The 17,320-nt window shown below is 46.1% G+C and overlaps 1 protein-coding gene across 1 annotated transcript; it reads left to right on the forward strand.

Annotated features, from left to right (window-relative positions):
- Positions 1 to 305: 305 nt before the first annotated feature.
- On the forward strand, positions 306 to 16,543 carry POPDC3 (popeye domain containing 3). Its single transcript, XM_035320419.1, has 4 exons — positions 306 to 619; positions 8,554 to 9,298; positions 11,116 to 11,224; positions 12,010 to 16,543. Exons 2-4 carry the CDS (start codon positions 8,808 to 8,810, stop codon positions 12,325 to 12,327), a joined length of 918 nt encoding a protein of 305 aa, XP_035176310.1. The 5' UTR covers positions 306 to 619; positions 8,554 to 8,807; the 3' UTR covers positions 12,328 to 16,543.
- The last annotated feature ends 777 nt before the right edge of the window (positions 16,544 to 17,320 follow it).

Raw genomic sequence — 17,320 nt, forward strand, 5'->3', positions numbered from 1 at the left:
TCGGTGAGGAATAGGCTTGTTTTGAAACGAAATAACTGCAGACTGTACACAAACAGATGCACCAGTCAGGCAACGAAGCCCACCCTGGGGGCACAGATCCGGAGAAAGAGCAGGTGACAGCGAGGCAAACCGCATTTTATTTGCAAACCGGTATCTCCAGGCGCTTTACCCTGAGGCAGCGGTTACAGAACAAGTTGGGGAGATGCCGCCCAGCCGCCGGCTCTGCCCTCCCCGCGGGGACACCGCCACCGCGGCTCCCGCCCGCCCTCGGAGCCCCCCGCGGGGGGACCCCGTGTCCGGAGCCGGGAGCCCCTCAGCGGGGGGACCCCGCAGCCCCCCGGGGCCGCCGGGAGGCGCCTGCGCGCTGCGGCCGCTCGGTGCCGGCCCCGCGCCTGGCGCCGCCCGCAGCCCGCCGGCGGCCGCTGCCTATTTTAGTCACAGCGCCGGGACGGGGCCGCCGCGGGGCCGGGGGACGGGACGGGACCGGCCGGGACGGCGCCCGCCGCCGGGGGCTGCGGGGAGCGACCCCCCTGTGTCCGTCCCGTCTGTCCCGTCCCGAAGCGTCCCGAACCGGCCGGAAGACTTTGCCGAGGGCGCCCGGCAGGGGGCCCGGGGACAGGTAAGGGGCCGGGCACCGGGCACCGGGCACCGGGCACAGGGCACAGCGGGCGCTGCCCTCGGGCGAGCCGTCGGGGCGGGCGGCAGCCGCGGCGCTGCCGGGGGTCGCGTCCCCGGTCCCTGTCCCCGTCCCCGGTTTCGGAGGAGCGCGGCTCGCCCCAAGGCCCTCTCCCGCCGGGAGGGCGGTGTGCGAGCGCAGCCGGCCCCACATGCCGGGGTTCGGCCTGGGTTACGAGCTGAAGAGCTTTGCGTCGCCTCCAGAATGCTGCCTTCAGTGGCACGTTGCCTCGCTTATCCTCTCCCGAGGGGTCTGCCCGAAATAAGGCTCCTCATCATATGTACATATCGGGCTGGGGGGTATTTCTTGCAAAGCGTGGCTTCTGGTTTCTTCGGGGTGCGGCTGCAGCCTGCCCGGGCAGTGTCCACCTCGGGAACTATCCGGACTTCCACTAAACCAGCTCAGGGCCGGAGACTTCTTCAGCTTGCTCTCGGTTTGCCTCATTGACTGCAGCTACTTGATTCTGCTCTCTCCCCATCACCAAATGGCACGAAGAGATGAACCCTTAAATTAAGGTCTGTTTTGTGTGTGCAGTAGTTTCTTTGCAAAGAAACAGCTACAAAACCTACAAAACACTTTTTTTTTTTTTTTCCCCAAGCTATAATATTTTTTTCCAAACATATTTTTCCAAACCATCATGTTTTACCACATTTTCTTCAGCTGTTCCGTAAAGCTTTGTGTGCATTTAGGCTGTCAATCACTTTATGGGCAAACATTTGATGTAGCTGATCTCTGGTAATATTGAATCACGGACCACCTGGTAGTGTTATAAAGATGTCATTGATGAAATCTGGCTTCCAGAAATCGGGCTGCGTGCCACTCTGTTGATTAATAGCAATATGATTGTGTATGCACGAGTAAAAATGCCTGCACTGACCACAGCGAAGCAAGAAATGGTCTCCACGTCTGCAGAACTGTTGCTGTTCGGGCTTTGCACAAAGTTCTGCACAGTGCCAGTTAATAAAGAAGCTTATATTGCAAGTGGGTGTTTTTAAGAAAAGGTCTAGCTTGCAAAATAGCAAGTACGCTGTAGTAAGGAGAATAGATGTTAAAACAGAAGGAAGTACGATACTGGTTAATTTTGAAGGCAAATTTTGTTGCAGGAAAACCTTTTGTGATTAAAGTTGAGAACAAAGTTTATTAAGGATTCAAGAAAAGTCTTGTTAGCTGAAACTGCATTTAACCATTGCATTAAGTGGGCAGGCTCTTCAGAGACGAGGTTTTATTTTACCACAAGAGCGTGTTGCACAGCCTTGCGAAAGTGAAGTCGGATCGGTGCTGCTGGGGGATCACGTAGTGCATGTAATTGGGTACGCCTCTGCTGCTCGAACAAAGCCCGCTATTGTGCGGCGGGCACAGCCTGGGTTTGTGATGAGGTTGCTCTGTGAGACTGAGAGTATTCGGACTCGCCTAGGTGGAAGACTGATGAAAGTGGTGCTGAGGCAGTGCTCTGGGCACGCTGCTGTTTTGCGGCACTGTTTTGCCTGTAAAGCCACATGGTGCTTGCCCCAGTAAAGCACAAACTGGAGCAGTACTCGTGACCCTGAGGCCTCCAGCTCTGCCGCCTTGGACCGTTTCACTCCGTTCCAGCTGCAGTGTTTCATGACTCAGCGTGCCGTGTATCCGTTTGAATGCGTGGCTGATGGCAGTGCTCCGCAATCCGGTTTTACGTCCAGGTGGAGTGTGATGAAGCGAGCCCCTGTGTTTCTTTTTTGGGAAACGAGGTTCGTGTCACGGGGCTGGTTACAGGGGAGTGCGTTCCCGGCCAAAGGCACTGCTGCACCGCACAAACTCACTCACGCTGAAGTCTGCAGGGTTCACCTGCAGTTCATTAGCACAGCTTTAAAGCACTTGTGAAATACGCGTTGTGGTTGTTTCCTCTATTATTAATTTAAAAGTTGAACCGTAGAAAATCTTAAACTTGTGCTTCACTTGGGTGTGTGTATTATAAAACGCAATAAAACAGAACCACTGAATTATTGCTTGTCCAGTGCTGTTCAGCAGCAGACAAGTCTTGCACAAACCTATGCAAGTGCCAGCAATCTATAGTTAAAATGTAATTTTTTTCCAACTGCCCTTCCATACTCATGTTTCCTAGGAGCTGAAGAGCTTAGGAAAAAAAAAAAAAAAAAAAAAAAAAAAAAAGTAGGGGAAATTATTTGTCATGAACACCACACGTAGTTACTTTTCATCAGTTCTGATTCAGATTGGAAGAAAATTGGTCATTTCTTCCACGTCAGATACAGTCTGGAGCAAAAAATAGATAGCATCCTCAGTACTGGCTTTGCAGCCGCAGAGGATTGCGTTGTGTATTTTACAGTGATAAACGAGCGATCGTTCAAGTACTGTAATCTGTGTATAGTAGGCTGGTCTTTAAATATTTAAAGACTAAATAATAGCGGCTTCGCTGTATGCAGTGCTCCTAATGAACCTTAAACTACTCTGTGTTGCTGTGGGTTTTCTTTCCCTCTCTCGCAGCCCTCCCCCCTCGCTCCCCCAGCTTTTTTCCACTTCTAAAGAGGACGAGTGAGGACTGGAGCCAACTGTAAGCAGCAGCAGGCCTTGCCAGCCGCAGCCGAACCAGCTGAATGAACCCCGAGTCCCACTGAAGGGCCGCTGAGGGAGCCTTGCCAATGGCAGCCCTGCGGCCCCGCGCAGCCCCACAGCGGCCAGGCCCAGGTGCCGGGGGCCCCTGGGTGCCATAGCAAGGCGGCAGCCGACTGATGGTCACTTTTGGTTGACAGCTGTGATGGTGGGAGCCTAAATTCTGCCAGGCTGGAGCAGGGTTTGGGCCCAGAAAAGCCCCACGTGGCCGGTGCTTGCTTTTCAGAAGGCACTGAAAAGCTTGGAAGTGCCCCAGCTGCTTGTTTGGGTCCGGCAGGCGAGACAGGGATGAGACACAGGATGCCTTCCTCAGCCCAAGGGAGTGCAAAGCCATCATCCCTGCTCCCACGGGGAGCCCTGGGTGATGCAGAGCAGCTCGCGGGTCGCACCCTGCCCGTCCTGCTGGAGCTGTGGTGGTGTGCAGAAAAGGGACAGACAGGGAGGACCGTGCTGCAGGCGCTCTTCGTGCTGCGATGAGGGTGCTCACCTGGAAAGCAGGATCCGGAGGCCTGGATGCCAGGTGCATGTATCATGTTAAAGCATTTAGTGGCAGAAGGGCCCGTTCTTGGAGAAACATTGCCCCGGAGGAGTTCTGACTCCACATGGATGAAAGTTTCTACTAGAAGGTCTACATGAGGAATAATTACAGAGACCTACCTGTGTTCAGTGCTTTCTGTTGTCTAAAGTAGTTATGTAGTTGGTATCTAAGGTGGGCTTCTAGGTTTCACCAGTAAGACCAGCTACACAGCTTTGCAGTCACCATTTGCACATCATTGCAATCATCTAGTCTGACTTTCAGTAGAATAAAAAACAGAATTAGAGTAAATCAGTTATTTTTTACTAACAGCACGTCCAGACTTATTTTAGGTGTCAGTCAGAATCCTGATTTATTTAATTTCATAAATTATTTTCATAAGCAAAGGGAATTTTCAGTCATTCCAATGATTAAGCTTGCTACCTATACTTGCATATCCTTGTGATCTGAATATATCTAGTGACTGGTTATCTTGGTAGCTTTGTCTTTCGGATCAGGTAGTCCCTTTCCTTCTCATCCTTCTTCCTCCCCTTTCTACCTCCTAAATAGATGTTATCAGCTGTGATGAAGTTACTGTAGCCTTCTCTGCATTGCGGAGGCTGCATTTTCTTGGGAAAACAACGTTTTCCAGTATCACAGTTACTGCCTTCTCTAGGACAGAGACACTCATGAAGTGTAAGGTAAGCTGGGATGTGAGCTTGTGGTGTTAGTTGCTGTCCTAATTGTTGTATGCATGCTTCAGGGGCTGTCTGTCACTGAAGGCAGCGTGTTTGTCTGCCCATACTTGCCTGTAGGTGCACAGCCATGCCTGTCTGTAGGTGCCTGGCTCCTCGGCGCACTGCTACGAGTTAGACACTGCATTGCAATCCAGAGTTCGGTCATCTCAGTCCCTTTGGGCATCTAACCCTACGTGAGCAACTGCTGAAGGAAAATAGCCGGGGGAAGGCGTGCTACTTAAACAACAACCAAGAGAAATCTGTGGCAGTAGCGGAGCAGGGAGTGGTTTCCAGAAACCTAATGGAACTGGAAGAAAGCGATGCGTTAATAGACCTGCTGAACAAAGCGCTACTGCATTACATTGGAGGAAGTACTTGCTAAAATTAAAGAGCAGCTTCTCTTCATACGCCTAAAAGATGGGATGAGATGTCACAGCCAGGGTGGGATGCTCAGGGCTCGGCCCTCTGGAAGCCAGGGCCATGGGGTGCTCCTGCCCCAGCTCAGGGGAACCCCAGCTCCCATCTGTATGGCTGGGGCAGGTGCTGTGACTGTAGAGCCAGCCCGTGCTGTAGATGGCTAAAAAAGTCAAGACAAAGCCTGCTAAACACAGCACAATGTCCATTTGAACATACAAGCATATATGCTGGAACATCTTCCCTTTTGGTGGCAAGGCTGTAGCCAGCCATGAGGATGAGCCAGGCTGGTTGCATGGTCAGCATGTGAGGCTCCACCTCTGGTCGGCTTGTACAGTGTGCATCCTGAGGGCTTCCCGACCGAGTACAGAGGGTAAGGCAGCTAAGGAGCAGGGTGTTCCAGCTCTGGATAGCTTCACTTTCGACTTAATTAAAAAGACCAAAGAGAAGACTGCTTGTGGCCTCAGGTGGTTTGGGTCTGCTTGGGATTTGTTTCAGAAACGATTGACTCCAACACAGTAACTAACCCTCAGTGCTTCTCAGAATTGACTTTGAGTCGTCGATGGCAAATATGGGGTGAAGTACCTGGTTCTCAAGTAAATTGCAATTTACATGATCGGTATTTCTCTGTGGGAATGCTGCAGTGAATGGGGGAAATGCCCATTTCAGGAGATCATACAGTGTGCCTGCGAATTCCAACATAAATTCATTCTGCTCTGGCTATTTTAATATTCTGTTCATACAAAGTTTTCAGTTGCTGGCTAGCACTTATCTTAGAGAATATACTTGAGCTGCTCCATTTACTGCCTTGAAGCTGCAGCAAACCCCTTAATTTTTATCTCTGTCTTCCTTTCAGAAGAGCTGTTGGTTGTTGCGAGTCCTTGCTGCTGAATGTTGCCCCCACCTCCAGTCAGGGCTGATTTTTCTCCACGTTTGAGAAGGAAAGACTTGTGGTGGGGTAAAACATCCAGAAACCTTTCAGCAATCCCACCTGTGCTCACAGGGTATGGCTTCTTTCTGGGCTGGGAGATCTCGTCCAGGCATCTCTGGCTCCAGCAGCCCGCAGCCACCGTGTCTGTGTTACTCTGAACATGGTAGCCATGTAGCTGGGACAGCAGCAAGGCTCAGGAACGTGTGTGTGTCAGGTTTACTTTCCTCTGCAAGGGAAAGAGTAAAAAGTAGCAGACATTTATGTGGGGAAGATGCAGTTCTCCATGTTCTCCCTGCCGTGCCTGCAGTAGGTGAACGGATTAATTACAGTGACTGGCCTGAAGCCCTGCAGAGTGTAAATCCTGGACTTACAGGAACTCTAAATAAAAAAGTGAAGGCCTTATGTAGCATTAAATATCAGTCAGAATTTAAAATTAATTCTTTGCTTAGGTCCATCCATACTGTTCTCTCTGCTCAGTTAATACTTCCTAAGAAAAACTGTCAACAATTTTTGGCTTGCAAATCTGAGAGCGCTTTCTTGATTCAGATAAGGGAATCCTCTCTTTCTGCCTGTAGTTTACCTGCATTAATCAAGGCTGCTCTTCGCCGTAGCCCAGAGCAAGCAGCTGCATCGAGCAGTCATCTGCAGTGTTTCCAGAGGATTTGTTTTTGCCTGCCTGACTCCAGTAGCTCGGGAGAGTGCCGTGTTGGTGAGGCTGTGCTCTGTGCTAACGTTTGCCCTCCTCTTGTCTGGATGGAGAGAGGTCCTCTGCAGCCTGGGTGATGCTGTAGCCCAGTACTTTGCCATGAATGTTCCAATTGGGCACAACTTCTGAAATAGAGGGGAATTTTGCAGGCACTGGTTTAGATGTATATGTCCCGTTCCAAGCATAAACATTTATAAATAGAGCACGTTTTTTCAGGGGCTTTGTTTTTGTGTATGGTGACCCCCTGTCTGCGTCCCAGTGGTACGCTGTTCTCTTGGATTTCTTTTTGACCCATCTTGTCACAAGCAGATGTTTCACAGCAGTGCTCTGAGCTGTAGTGCAGGTGGGCCGCCAATGCTGTAGCGGATTGGAAATTGAACATAAATTTTGTGAAAGTATTGCAATGTCATGCAACTTTTCACGAAGAAAGATGTTGGAAATGGAAGGTAGACTGCAGCACATACCCATGGTGTTTATCTCTGTGTCATGCAGGCAGTTCCCATGTAGCATCTCAGTTGTGATCCCATTCAAAACACTGAATTTTGTGTAGAAAGTAGGATCTCGATGGGAACTGGTTGGAGCAAAATGTTGGCAATAGAGAAGTTGAGAATGTTGGCAAAAGGAAGTAAAGCTGTAGCAGCTAGGAAATGTGATATCGTAGAATATCTGAGTTGGAAGGGACCCACGAGGATCATCGAGACCTACTCCTGATACGGCTTTGCTCTACGAATTTCTTAGATCTGTTCACAGTAAAAGAAAAAAGAAAAGCACTGAAAGCCTTGCTGAACAATACGGGATGCTTCACTGCAGCAGTAGTACTTCTTTTACTTGTTGATGTCTGTGGCTCTTGAAAAAAAAAAATAGCTGCCTTTGATATTCTAGAGAATCCAATAATTTAGATAGCAAGATTATGTTAGCTTCCCTGCGGTTCTTCCAGGAAAAGAAACAGACACTGAAGACCTTGGTGGGTTTCAGTTCTGATTACATTACTGAAAGGTTTAGGTTCTGGCTTTGCACTTTCCTACTGCTTCTAAACTCACGTTGAAATATGTATTTTTTCTTTAAAAGAGAGACAAAGGAAGCTGGGCTTGATTTTATTTCTTAGTTTTGCTTTTGTATTTTTTTTTTTCCATGTTTTTCAGTTGTGTATCGTAGGTTCTATTAAACTCTTAAGAATACATTGTAATATGGTAAAAAGTAGCATTTTTAACATTTTACGGTGTTGAACAATAAAATTGTAGCCCTTAGCATGAAATTATATAAAGTCGAACTTTGGACTGTTGTAAAACAGCTCTGTAAATGCCTTTTGAGAAGTATTTTGCAGGATGACTTGCTTCATGTTCTAACAGCACAATCTGTGTAAAGCTGCCTTTAAATTTCATAGTCTTTATACATGACAGCTTTTTGCTGTCCATCCTTGGAGGAGAAAAGAGCATCCCCCATGATGCTTGGGTTTCCCTTATTGGGATGTCTGGGGACGTAGCTTGCCATCTCCAGGGACAGCTTTGCTGAGCTCATGAGTGATAACAGAAGGGCAAAGAGGGGAAGGGAATGGTTTGACAGAAATCCGGAATGACATGGAGGAAGTGAGCTAAGGACAAAAGTTCGTCTCTTCTTCCCAAAGGAGGCAGGGCATTAGATCGGGCTCGCAGGCAGCAGGTTCAGGACCAGAAAATGCAACTACTTTCTCAGCAGTTAGGCTGCAGACAGACTATGTCACAGGATGCCCTGGATGTTTTGTACAGGTTTACGTGGATTCAGTGGCAATTTGACAGCTCCTGCAGGCTTCGTGTGTACAAAAACATGATCTTCAATCGAGTGAATATTAAGGTTTGATCCTGGAATCACAGGGTTACAAGGGAAATTGAATGATTGTAATGCAGTCTGCGGTTTTAGACAATAAAAGCTTTGATCAAGTTTAATTGATGAAAATCATTTTATAAGTAATTCATCTTTTCTTCACTTGTCCAGATCAGATAAAACTGCAGATGACACGGCCAAAGTCAAGACAACGCATGAACTGATGAGAAACAGCATTGCCTTCTGAGAACGTTAGCTTCCTAGTTGCTGGAAATCCTAAGTGCAACTTTACTACCAAAAGAGACCCTGACATTATGTGACCATTGAGCAGAGTTGGCAAGAATGGAAAAGCAAAGAACCCCACTGGCTGTATCACATAAATAACAATTTCAGAGATTCAGCTGAATCGAAAAATTAGTCCAGCCATGGGAGAAAATGCAAGTTTTTGGGAGAGCTTGATATATGCACATCCTACGTGTGCCACCTGGAAGCAAGAGGCAGAGGGATCTATCTACCACCTAGCTAGTATTCTCTTTGTTGTTGGCTTCATGGGTGGAAGTGGATTCTTTGGGCTTCTCTATGTCTTCAGTTTGCTTGGATTGGGCTTTCTCTGCTCTTCTGTTTGGGCTTGGCTGGATGTCTGTGCTGCTGATATATTCTCCTGGAATTTTATACTGTTTGTTATATGCTTCGTACAGTTCATTTATGTTACCTATCAAGTTCGGAGTGTTTCCTTTGACAAAGAATTCCAGGAACTCTACAGTGCTCTCTTCCAGCCTCTAGGAATTTCCTTAACTGTTTATAGGAAGATTGTCTTGTGCTGTGATGCAGAAGTGGTTACCCTGGAGAAGGAGCACTGTTACGCTATGCAAGGCAAAACACCTATTGATAAACTGTCCTTGCTTGTATCAGGCAGGTTGGTATCAGTTTGCTTGGACTTACTGCAGATATCTTCCCCACCCCTTCTTGAAAATGAAAGCAAAAATGCCTCATTTGTGTATTGTTTGTTCATTTTCCAGTACAGTAGATTAAATAATTAATGCAAGTAATATAAATATTAATGGGCTAAATACACTTGTCTAGGACAGCGCTAGCATAGAAACACTAAGCATAAAATCTGTAATAGCTTAAAGAAAAGCATCTTAAGTCATCCTTATTCAGAGCACTGTATCATAGCACTTAACATGTTAGGCAGATAAAGGGACCAAACGTAGTCTTCAGGCTACGTTTCGCCATCTATCACCTAGCCGATGAACAAAGCATCTTTCTTTGTTTATCTTTTTTCTCGGCTAATGTCATCTGAAGCAGGACTCAAATGTAGTTATGAAACTCAATGTACTGAGGTAAACACAGTTTAATAGAGTGTATTGACTTTGTTATTAGATTGTACATGGCTGCTTTCCGGGGGCTGGGAGAAGGGAGGGAGTAAGGGAGAGGAGGTCTGACAGCACCCTGCCAGGGCAGTGGGACATAGTTGGGCCCCATCCAGACTTGCATAGCTGACTCTACAGTTACTGCTTGTATCCCTGCTTACCAGGGACCCTCCTAGTGACCCTGCTGATGCTTTTCTGAAGGGAAATACTCGCTGATATACTGCATGCAGCGTGGTTCTGGGCCACCACGAGGGTAGATGGGGTAGCCAGCACTATATACATACCCAGCTCTATATGAGATACCCAGCACTGATGGCTGTGGTCTAGGTTTGGTGGGACGCTTTGTAGGTGCGTTTTGGCAGCCTGCTTGCATGGATGGAAGGAACCTGTAAGCAGATTGAAACTCAGCTGATTTAGTACTGCTGGCAGTGAACAATGTGGATCGTAAGTAGTTAGCGTTGCTGGAACCCAAGTTTAGAGCATTCCTGGGAGCTGTCTAGAAGGTACCATGTGGAGGTGGCTTTTGGTCATGGTCATAGTGAAGGGGAGGTGTCCAGCCTTCTGCATGCCCAGCTGCTCAGTCACCATGCAGGGAATTCCTGTTAGGCTCCTTCATGCAGTGTAGGGCTGCTGCTTGTGCTTTTGCAAGAAATGCTGATCTTGGTGTAGAGCAGATGTAAAAAGGGAACACCTACAGCTTGCTTTGAGGTTCAAACAAACATTTCCTGCTTGTGGCCTTCAAACTTAAATATGGCTTTAGAAAAAAGTTCAAAGTAAATTTTTTCTTTGGCATCTGCAGAAGGCCATACAGAGATGCCATATGTCCATCCTGGCTCCTGGCTCCAGAGACAGTTGTGATGTGGCAATTTAATTCCTCTGCAACACAGAGCCCTGCAGAACACGTGGCATGGGGAACTACCGCATCACACTCCCTGCCTTTGCCACTTTGCTCCCTCCAAAACACGTGTTTGCCCTACCTGGAAGTATATCCTGTAGCTTGCAACCGGAGGAGGCAACCGGTGCTCTGCGCCTTGATCTTTCACCTCGCAAGCGCACGCTAGCCTTTTTATGACCAAGCTTGCATGTTGCTGCCCAGACCTGCCCAGACACGATAATGTGCCTTGAATATGCCCTGAAAAGGTTTGAATTTCAGCTGCACGATTGCCTTGTATTCTCACTCCACTAGTCTGATCCAGCTGGGTTCAAAAAATATGATTAGGATAGTGTTGGCCAGTGGTTGTTTCTTCATGCTATCAAAACTACATTTAAACTCCTCACCTGGTAGAAATAACACATTCTTGTTGCAGTCGTTGCTGCTGTACACGTAGTACTAACAAATTAACACGTCTTATCTCGGTAGGATCAGAGTGACAGTTGATGGGGAGTTTCTGCATTATATTTTTCCTCTCCAATTTCTGGATTCTCCTGAATGGGATTCACTGAGGCCCACAGAAGAGGGAATTTTCCAGGTAAAAGTGGAGGGTTAGAAAAAAAAAATGTTCAAGTAGTAATTGGTTTGGCAATAACTTCCTTTGTTTGTGGGTGTTGTTTGTGAAAGCAAACATCGGGCACTCCGCTGTTTTGGGGAGGGATGTTCTCTGCCCATGGGACTGGTCATGCTGTTTGTATCCTCTTGCTGTTTGCATCTCGTTGTTATGACAAACGAGCTTTTCCTAAAAGCTAATCCAAGAGGTAGACTCTTGTTTGCTGTGCTAAAATAACTAAAATACCTGAGAAACCACGCGTGTCCGCAGGAGATGCTTTACCCACACCCACAGGAGGAGAAATTCAGAGCATGCCGGCAGGGAGCCTTGTGCCCGCAGTACAGCGAGGGGCACGGCGTCCATCCGAGCTGCCACCCTGTAACCCGTGAGCCGCTGCACTGCCGTCCCTTGGCAGGCATCAGGGTGACAAGCTGGCCCCTTCTGGTGCTGGGTCACACCTCACAAAGGGCAGTGGCATTTGTAGAGAGCTTTCTTTAGACCTCGCCAGTGTCAGCTGCTGAGAGCAGAGCAGGGAGCCAAAGCGGGGCACACTGGCATCCCGCTCCCTGCTTTGGCTGCTGCGCATGGTGCAGGCCTGATCGTCCTCCTCGCCACAGCCAGCGAGGCTGGTTGGGGGCATCCCCTCCCAGTCATCCCTTTCGCTTGCCTTTTGCAACCTCGCACAGCTCTCTAGCTGGATTAAACGGCTTTAAATGCAGGAGATGCAATGAAACATCAGAATTAGCTAATTTTAATTTTCTGTTCTATAGGTAACACTTACAGCAGAGACAGATTGTCGATATGTGGCCTGGAGGAGAAAGAAGCTGTACTTGCTGTTTGCTAAGCACCGTTTCATCTCACGCCTCTTCTCAATTTTAATCGGGAGCGACATTGCCGAGAAACTGTATGCTCTGAACGACAGGGTGCACGTGGGGAAGGGGTTTAGGTACGACATTCGCTTGCCAAACTTCTACCACGTTTCGCTCCCCGAGACGCCCCCGGTGCCGCCCCCACGCCGCCTGCAGAGGAGGTCCCCCGGGCGGCTGCGGCCAGGGGTCCCAAACTGCGACTCCTCCAGGAAGCAATAGCGGGGAGGAACCTGCTCCCCTAATCATTCCCAAAGGCCCCCCGAGCACAAAGAGGGGACGTGGCGGAGCGGGAGGATGAAGCAGAATGAGACGTAGTGACGCCAAACTGACTGAGAAGTGCCATTTACTTTAGCTGAAGTAGCTTGAATTCTCCCTGTAGAGCCAGCTGGTTGGCTTGTGCATTCTGACTACTTGTGCAATATGTTTAGTTTCTGTTGATTCTTCTGTTGACCTTCGGGAGGAAAATCACGATAGGCTGAAGTTTTATTGTAATTGTGGTGGCCTCTGTGTTATGTTAAAAACAAAGCAAAACAAAAAATCCAACACAGTATCTGTGTTTATACTTTCTCAGAATTACTTGCCATTAATGAAATACACAGTTCTACCTTAATGCAAACAAGTAGGCTGTCTTCAGAACACAGCAACCTGCTTGTAACATTCAACTTATGCCATGCGAACCTTCTCTCAGTTAACGTGAAGAATATTACAGGAAAAGACTAATTGTATTGTTCTTCTTTTTGAAGAAGTGGTTTTGAAATGCACAGCAAGATTCTTAAAGCAAACAAGAAAACAACAAATCCTGTCCCACGAGTGATTGCTTTCTCTCAGGCTGTCCTAAAAGGACATTGTGTGAAAACAAACGCCAGTGTAATTGCTGGCACTGGAAAAGTATCGCAGTTATAATTGCTGCAAATACATGCTAGGGAAATGATTGTGCCGTGTTTCTGATAGAATGTAACGCTACAGAACCTGGACTTCCAAGGTGTAAGTGCCATTCATAACATGTACAATAAATGCTGTTAATCAATCAACTGCCAAACCATTGGAGTTTGTTTTACAATATCCTTTTTAGCCAGGTTTGTCAGGTAGAAATTAAGAAACAGCTGCAGCTACAAATACCATCTTTAGCTGAAGCATTCTTGTTTAGCTTCCAGAGTCACTTCTCTGTGCCTATGAAAGTCTTGATTTAAAATGTGTTCTCTTTGAAAATCGGTGGTGTTTTAATAACGTAAGGGAGCACCAGCTCAAGCTTCAGTGGGAGAAAGCTGATTTTGAACCTTGAGGTCACTGTGCCTTTGGGGAGAAGTGTTTGAATGTCTTTTCTAACTCACCTTCCAGATGCATGCCAGTAATCAGAAAATAAGAAGCATTACTATTTTATGAGACCATATTGCTGCTTGATAGATCTTGAGATAGATCACATTTTTAATATTTAAAATCTAGAATTGCTGGACTGTTTGGTAGGACAACTGCTGCATGCTTGTGTATGTGCAGGTGCATATATGAGTTCAGATCTTGAGTGCTGGTGCTGGAGGGCTTAAAACAATGCTAAAACCTCATTCTCGAAAGGTAATCAGGCAGTGGACGTTTAACAGCGCTATTAGAAGTGATCTGAAACAGCCCAGTTTGAATGGCCTTCAGTGCAGAACAGTGTTGTCTAAGCTTTGCTTTTATCTTTATATCCCTTTCTCAGAGACATTAGTAATCTGCCAGATGTTAGTGTAGCATGTAAGGCGGTAATCCCTAAATCCTGCTAATAACCCTTCCACGTTACGTATTCCGTGGTTGTTACCAACTGTGTGAAGTCCCTGACTTTGTCTTGGTCAAGAGAGAATTGGTAAAATGTGAAAGGAGAAGCCACTGACAGTTATTGAAGTCTGGCTCAGGAAGTACCTAAGGCACAAAGTGCCAGAGCCTGGGAGAGGGTGTTAGGGGTCAGAGCTGTGCGCCCCGGTCTGACACTTCTCCTTAGGTGGCAGAGAAGAGACAGGACAGCAGGCTGTGTGACCCTTTGGTGCGGCTCGGGAGCAGTATTCTCACATCACTTCAGCACTGAGATTAGTATCGTGGCCTGCCTGTCGGCGGAGCTCACCACCTGCAGTGGGTGAGGAGCGCATCCCTTCCCACGGATGTGGCCACCCATGCTCTGCGCTGCACATCCAACCTCTGCTTCACCCAGCTGAGCTCTTGCTGGTGACCCTGCCACACTCTGAGGAGCTTTTACGGTCCTTTTAAACAGGTGATTCAAAGGTAGACCCCCCCTCCCCCCAATTTTTCCTTCTGATAAAATGGCAAGGATTTATAAATTTCTTTTGCTATAAAATGTGTTGGACCAAGATGAAGTTTATACTTGCCGTTTTATGTTATCTGATACAAGCATAAAAAGGTTATAGTCTAGAAACATAAAAACTGGTATTCTAGACTAAGGCACAGTGTAAAACACTAACTAATGCTCTTGTCGGTATTCATGAATATATGGACTTGTCCTGTATATTGGAAAACTTGCCTTGACTTAAATAGGGCCAGTATTTCATAAACTACTATGATCACCATCACCTTCAAAATAAGACCAAGGAGTGCGCCCAATTTCTGTATCAGGTGTACGTATTCCATTTAAGCTATAGCATACTGCATAGAGAGACACCTGTTCTGCAGTGATGGGTGCTTCATTACATCCTTAGGTAATTTTTTCCTTCCTCATGACTAGTGTGTGCCTCGGTTTCAGCCTTCTGTCCAGCCAGTTTGCTCTTTGTGATGCTTTTCTCTGGTTGAATCACTTACTGTCAGAAATCTCTACTAGGACATGACTGAGTCAATATCTGAACATACTCTTAAGTAATCTTGTTTAGCTTTTGATACTCTGCTTCTTGGGCTTTGAGTCACTTTTTTAAAATCATCTCCAGTTTTTCAGCATCTGTTTGAGTCACGACTGGCAGAACATTTCAGCTGTAGAATTCAGGGCACATATCTACAATAAAATATGTGCACACAAAGGACGGGAAGTGAGACACCAAGCCCTCTCCACCCCTGTTTTTTTTTATTATTTTGACAGTGCTCCTAAAATGTACAATAGAGAATACGTGCTGTTATGTGATTCATAAAGCAGTATTTTGGGAGATCTGTGCAATTTACCTCAGTAAAGAAGTACTCAGAATGATGTCTGTGAAATAATACAATCTTTTATGATGTCATACCAACCCACTTGTAAACATTTGAAGCAAGATGAAGCTTCGACTTGAACATCATCATAGTTACGTCCATGTTATTACTCAGGAATAGCTGTCAGTGAGGTGATCAGGCTCCCTAATAATCGGTTTAAGTTAAAGGATAATTGCATCAGTGCGGCCTTGCTAACTGAGGACACTGTCGTGAACCCTTTTCTGATCAGCAGATCTCCCAGTACTCACATTTTATGTTTTGAACAGTTCCATAATCTTCTGTGGGGTTATGTCTAGATTTGAATGTTTTTGTAGGTAAGAGTGTCGGAATCTGCTGTACATAGTTGTTTGTTTACTCATTTGTCTGCAGCAGTTCATCCTCCAGAGTTTATAGGATTGTGAACGTTGTGCTTGAATTGCCCTTCCAGCCTGCAGAAAGGTTCAAATTTCATATTACTGCACAAGCCAAAAAAATACACGGCCCGAGACAGTCCAAAGAACCAAAAAAGTTATCCAGGAGAGGCTTTTATAAAGTTTGGATCATGGCAAATCAATTTATTGGATGCAGCAATGTATTGTGAGATCTTCAAAGTGAGTCCTCCCTGTCTGGGGGCGCCCCGGTGGCTGGTTGCCTGCAGTCCTTTGGCAGAGCATGCACGTCTGATAAATGTCTTAAATAAGCATAGGACTGGCCCTGCAGTTCTTTTGTTAGGTACTACTTGCTTAACAAGCAGTAGTGTAAGTACAGGTAACAGCATCTCGGCAATGTTTTTACTCCAGCGTGCAACTCCACTCAGAACTACAGAATACCAGAGAGGATGTATCCTTACGTACTAATGATGCTATGCAAGGCAAATTATAAGTGCTTAATTTAAAAGATTATTTGATGTGGTTGCCTGTTCTAATGGAGGCTGGACGTGGTGGCTGAGGAGGTCCATCCCAGCCCTACATGTTAAGAATTAATTGCCCCGCAACAAAGCAGCAAATGTGGCAGAGGGATCAAAGGGAACTCGGTAATGGAATAGAAATAATTGTGCCAAACTATACACATACATATGACCTCTGCTAGGATAACGCTGGGAAAGCTGGGTACATGCTTGGATGATGTATAGTTTCAACACACCTCAAAAAAAGGCATTTGCTTGCAGTAATTAAGTAATATGTTGATGATAATTTCCAGAAAAAAAAAAAGAAAAAGAAAAAAAAAGTGTTATATGGTATTTCAATATTGCAAATGATAAATATAATACACATTTGGGCTCAATATGCATGAAAAATTAAAATGCAGTGTTGTACTGCTCACATAAACAGGTCTTGCAAACCATCTGTTAAAAATTAAATGAATCCATAAACTATTTAGATAAAGCTATTTAAACATAAGAAATGGAAATAAATATATATTTGCTGAATTCACATTAACAGATTAAATATTTTTCTTCCTCTCTATTCCTCTAATATTTGAGTGCATATTCTTCTGCCCCAAAGTGTTACGGCATTACAGATTTTTTTTTTTTTCAATAGAACTTAGTAAATAGTTTATAAAGCTGATTTATTAATCTCTCTTGAAAATACTTATTGTGCTTACATTAATATGCATAAAAATATAATAGGTTCAGGTTTTCCAAGGGAAAGCGGCCATTTTTTCACTGTTTGTCCAAATCACATTAACTTTTCTGTCTGGAAGAATTTTGTGGCTCTGCAGCTTCCTCTTAATCTCCTGGGGAAGAGGGCAGAGGCAGTACGAGCTGCAGCGTGCCTTCTGTTGAGGTTGTCAGAATTGCTTAAAAAAGAGACAGACGGGTGAGTAGTGCTTGAATGCTCTGGTATCAGTAATCTGGATTACAGGTTTGAGCACATTGTGTGTGAAGAGTAGAGTGAGCAAATAGTTTGTAATAATCCAGATTATTAATGCCAGAAATTTATACATATAGATGTGCTGAAGGCCTGCTTGCTGTCACTGCACTGTTCTAACGTTTGCAGTCTGCATCGCGTGCTCTGTGTGAGTCAAGGGAGTTAATTGAATTTAGCCTGGAAATAATGCCACCTCCTCATGG

The sequence above is a fragment of the Oxyura jamaicensis genome, chromosome 3, assembly GCF_011077185.1.
Source record: "Oxyura jamaicensis isolate SHBP4307 breed ruddy duck chromosome 3, BPBGC_Ojam_1.0, whole genome shotgun sequence".
NCBI classification, from domain to species: domain Eukaryota; kingdom Metazoa; phylum Chordata; class Aves; order Anseriformes; family Anatidae; genus Oxyura; species Oxyura jamaicensis.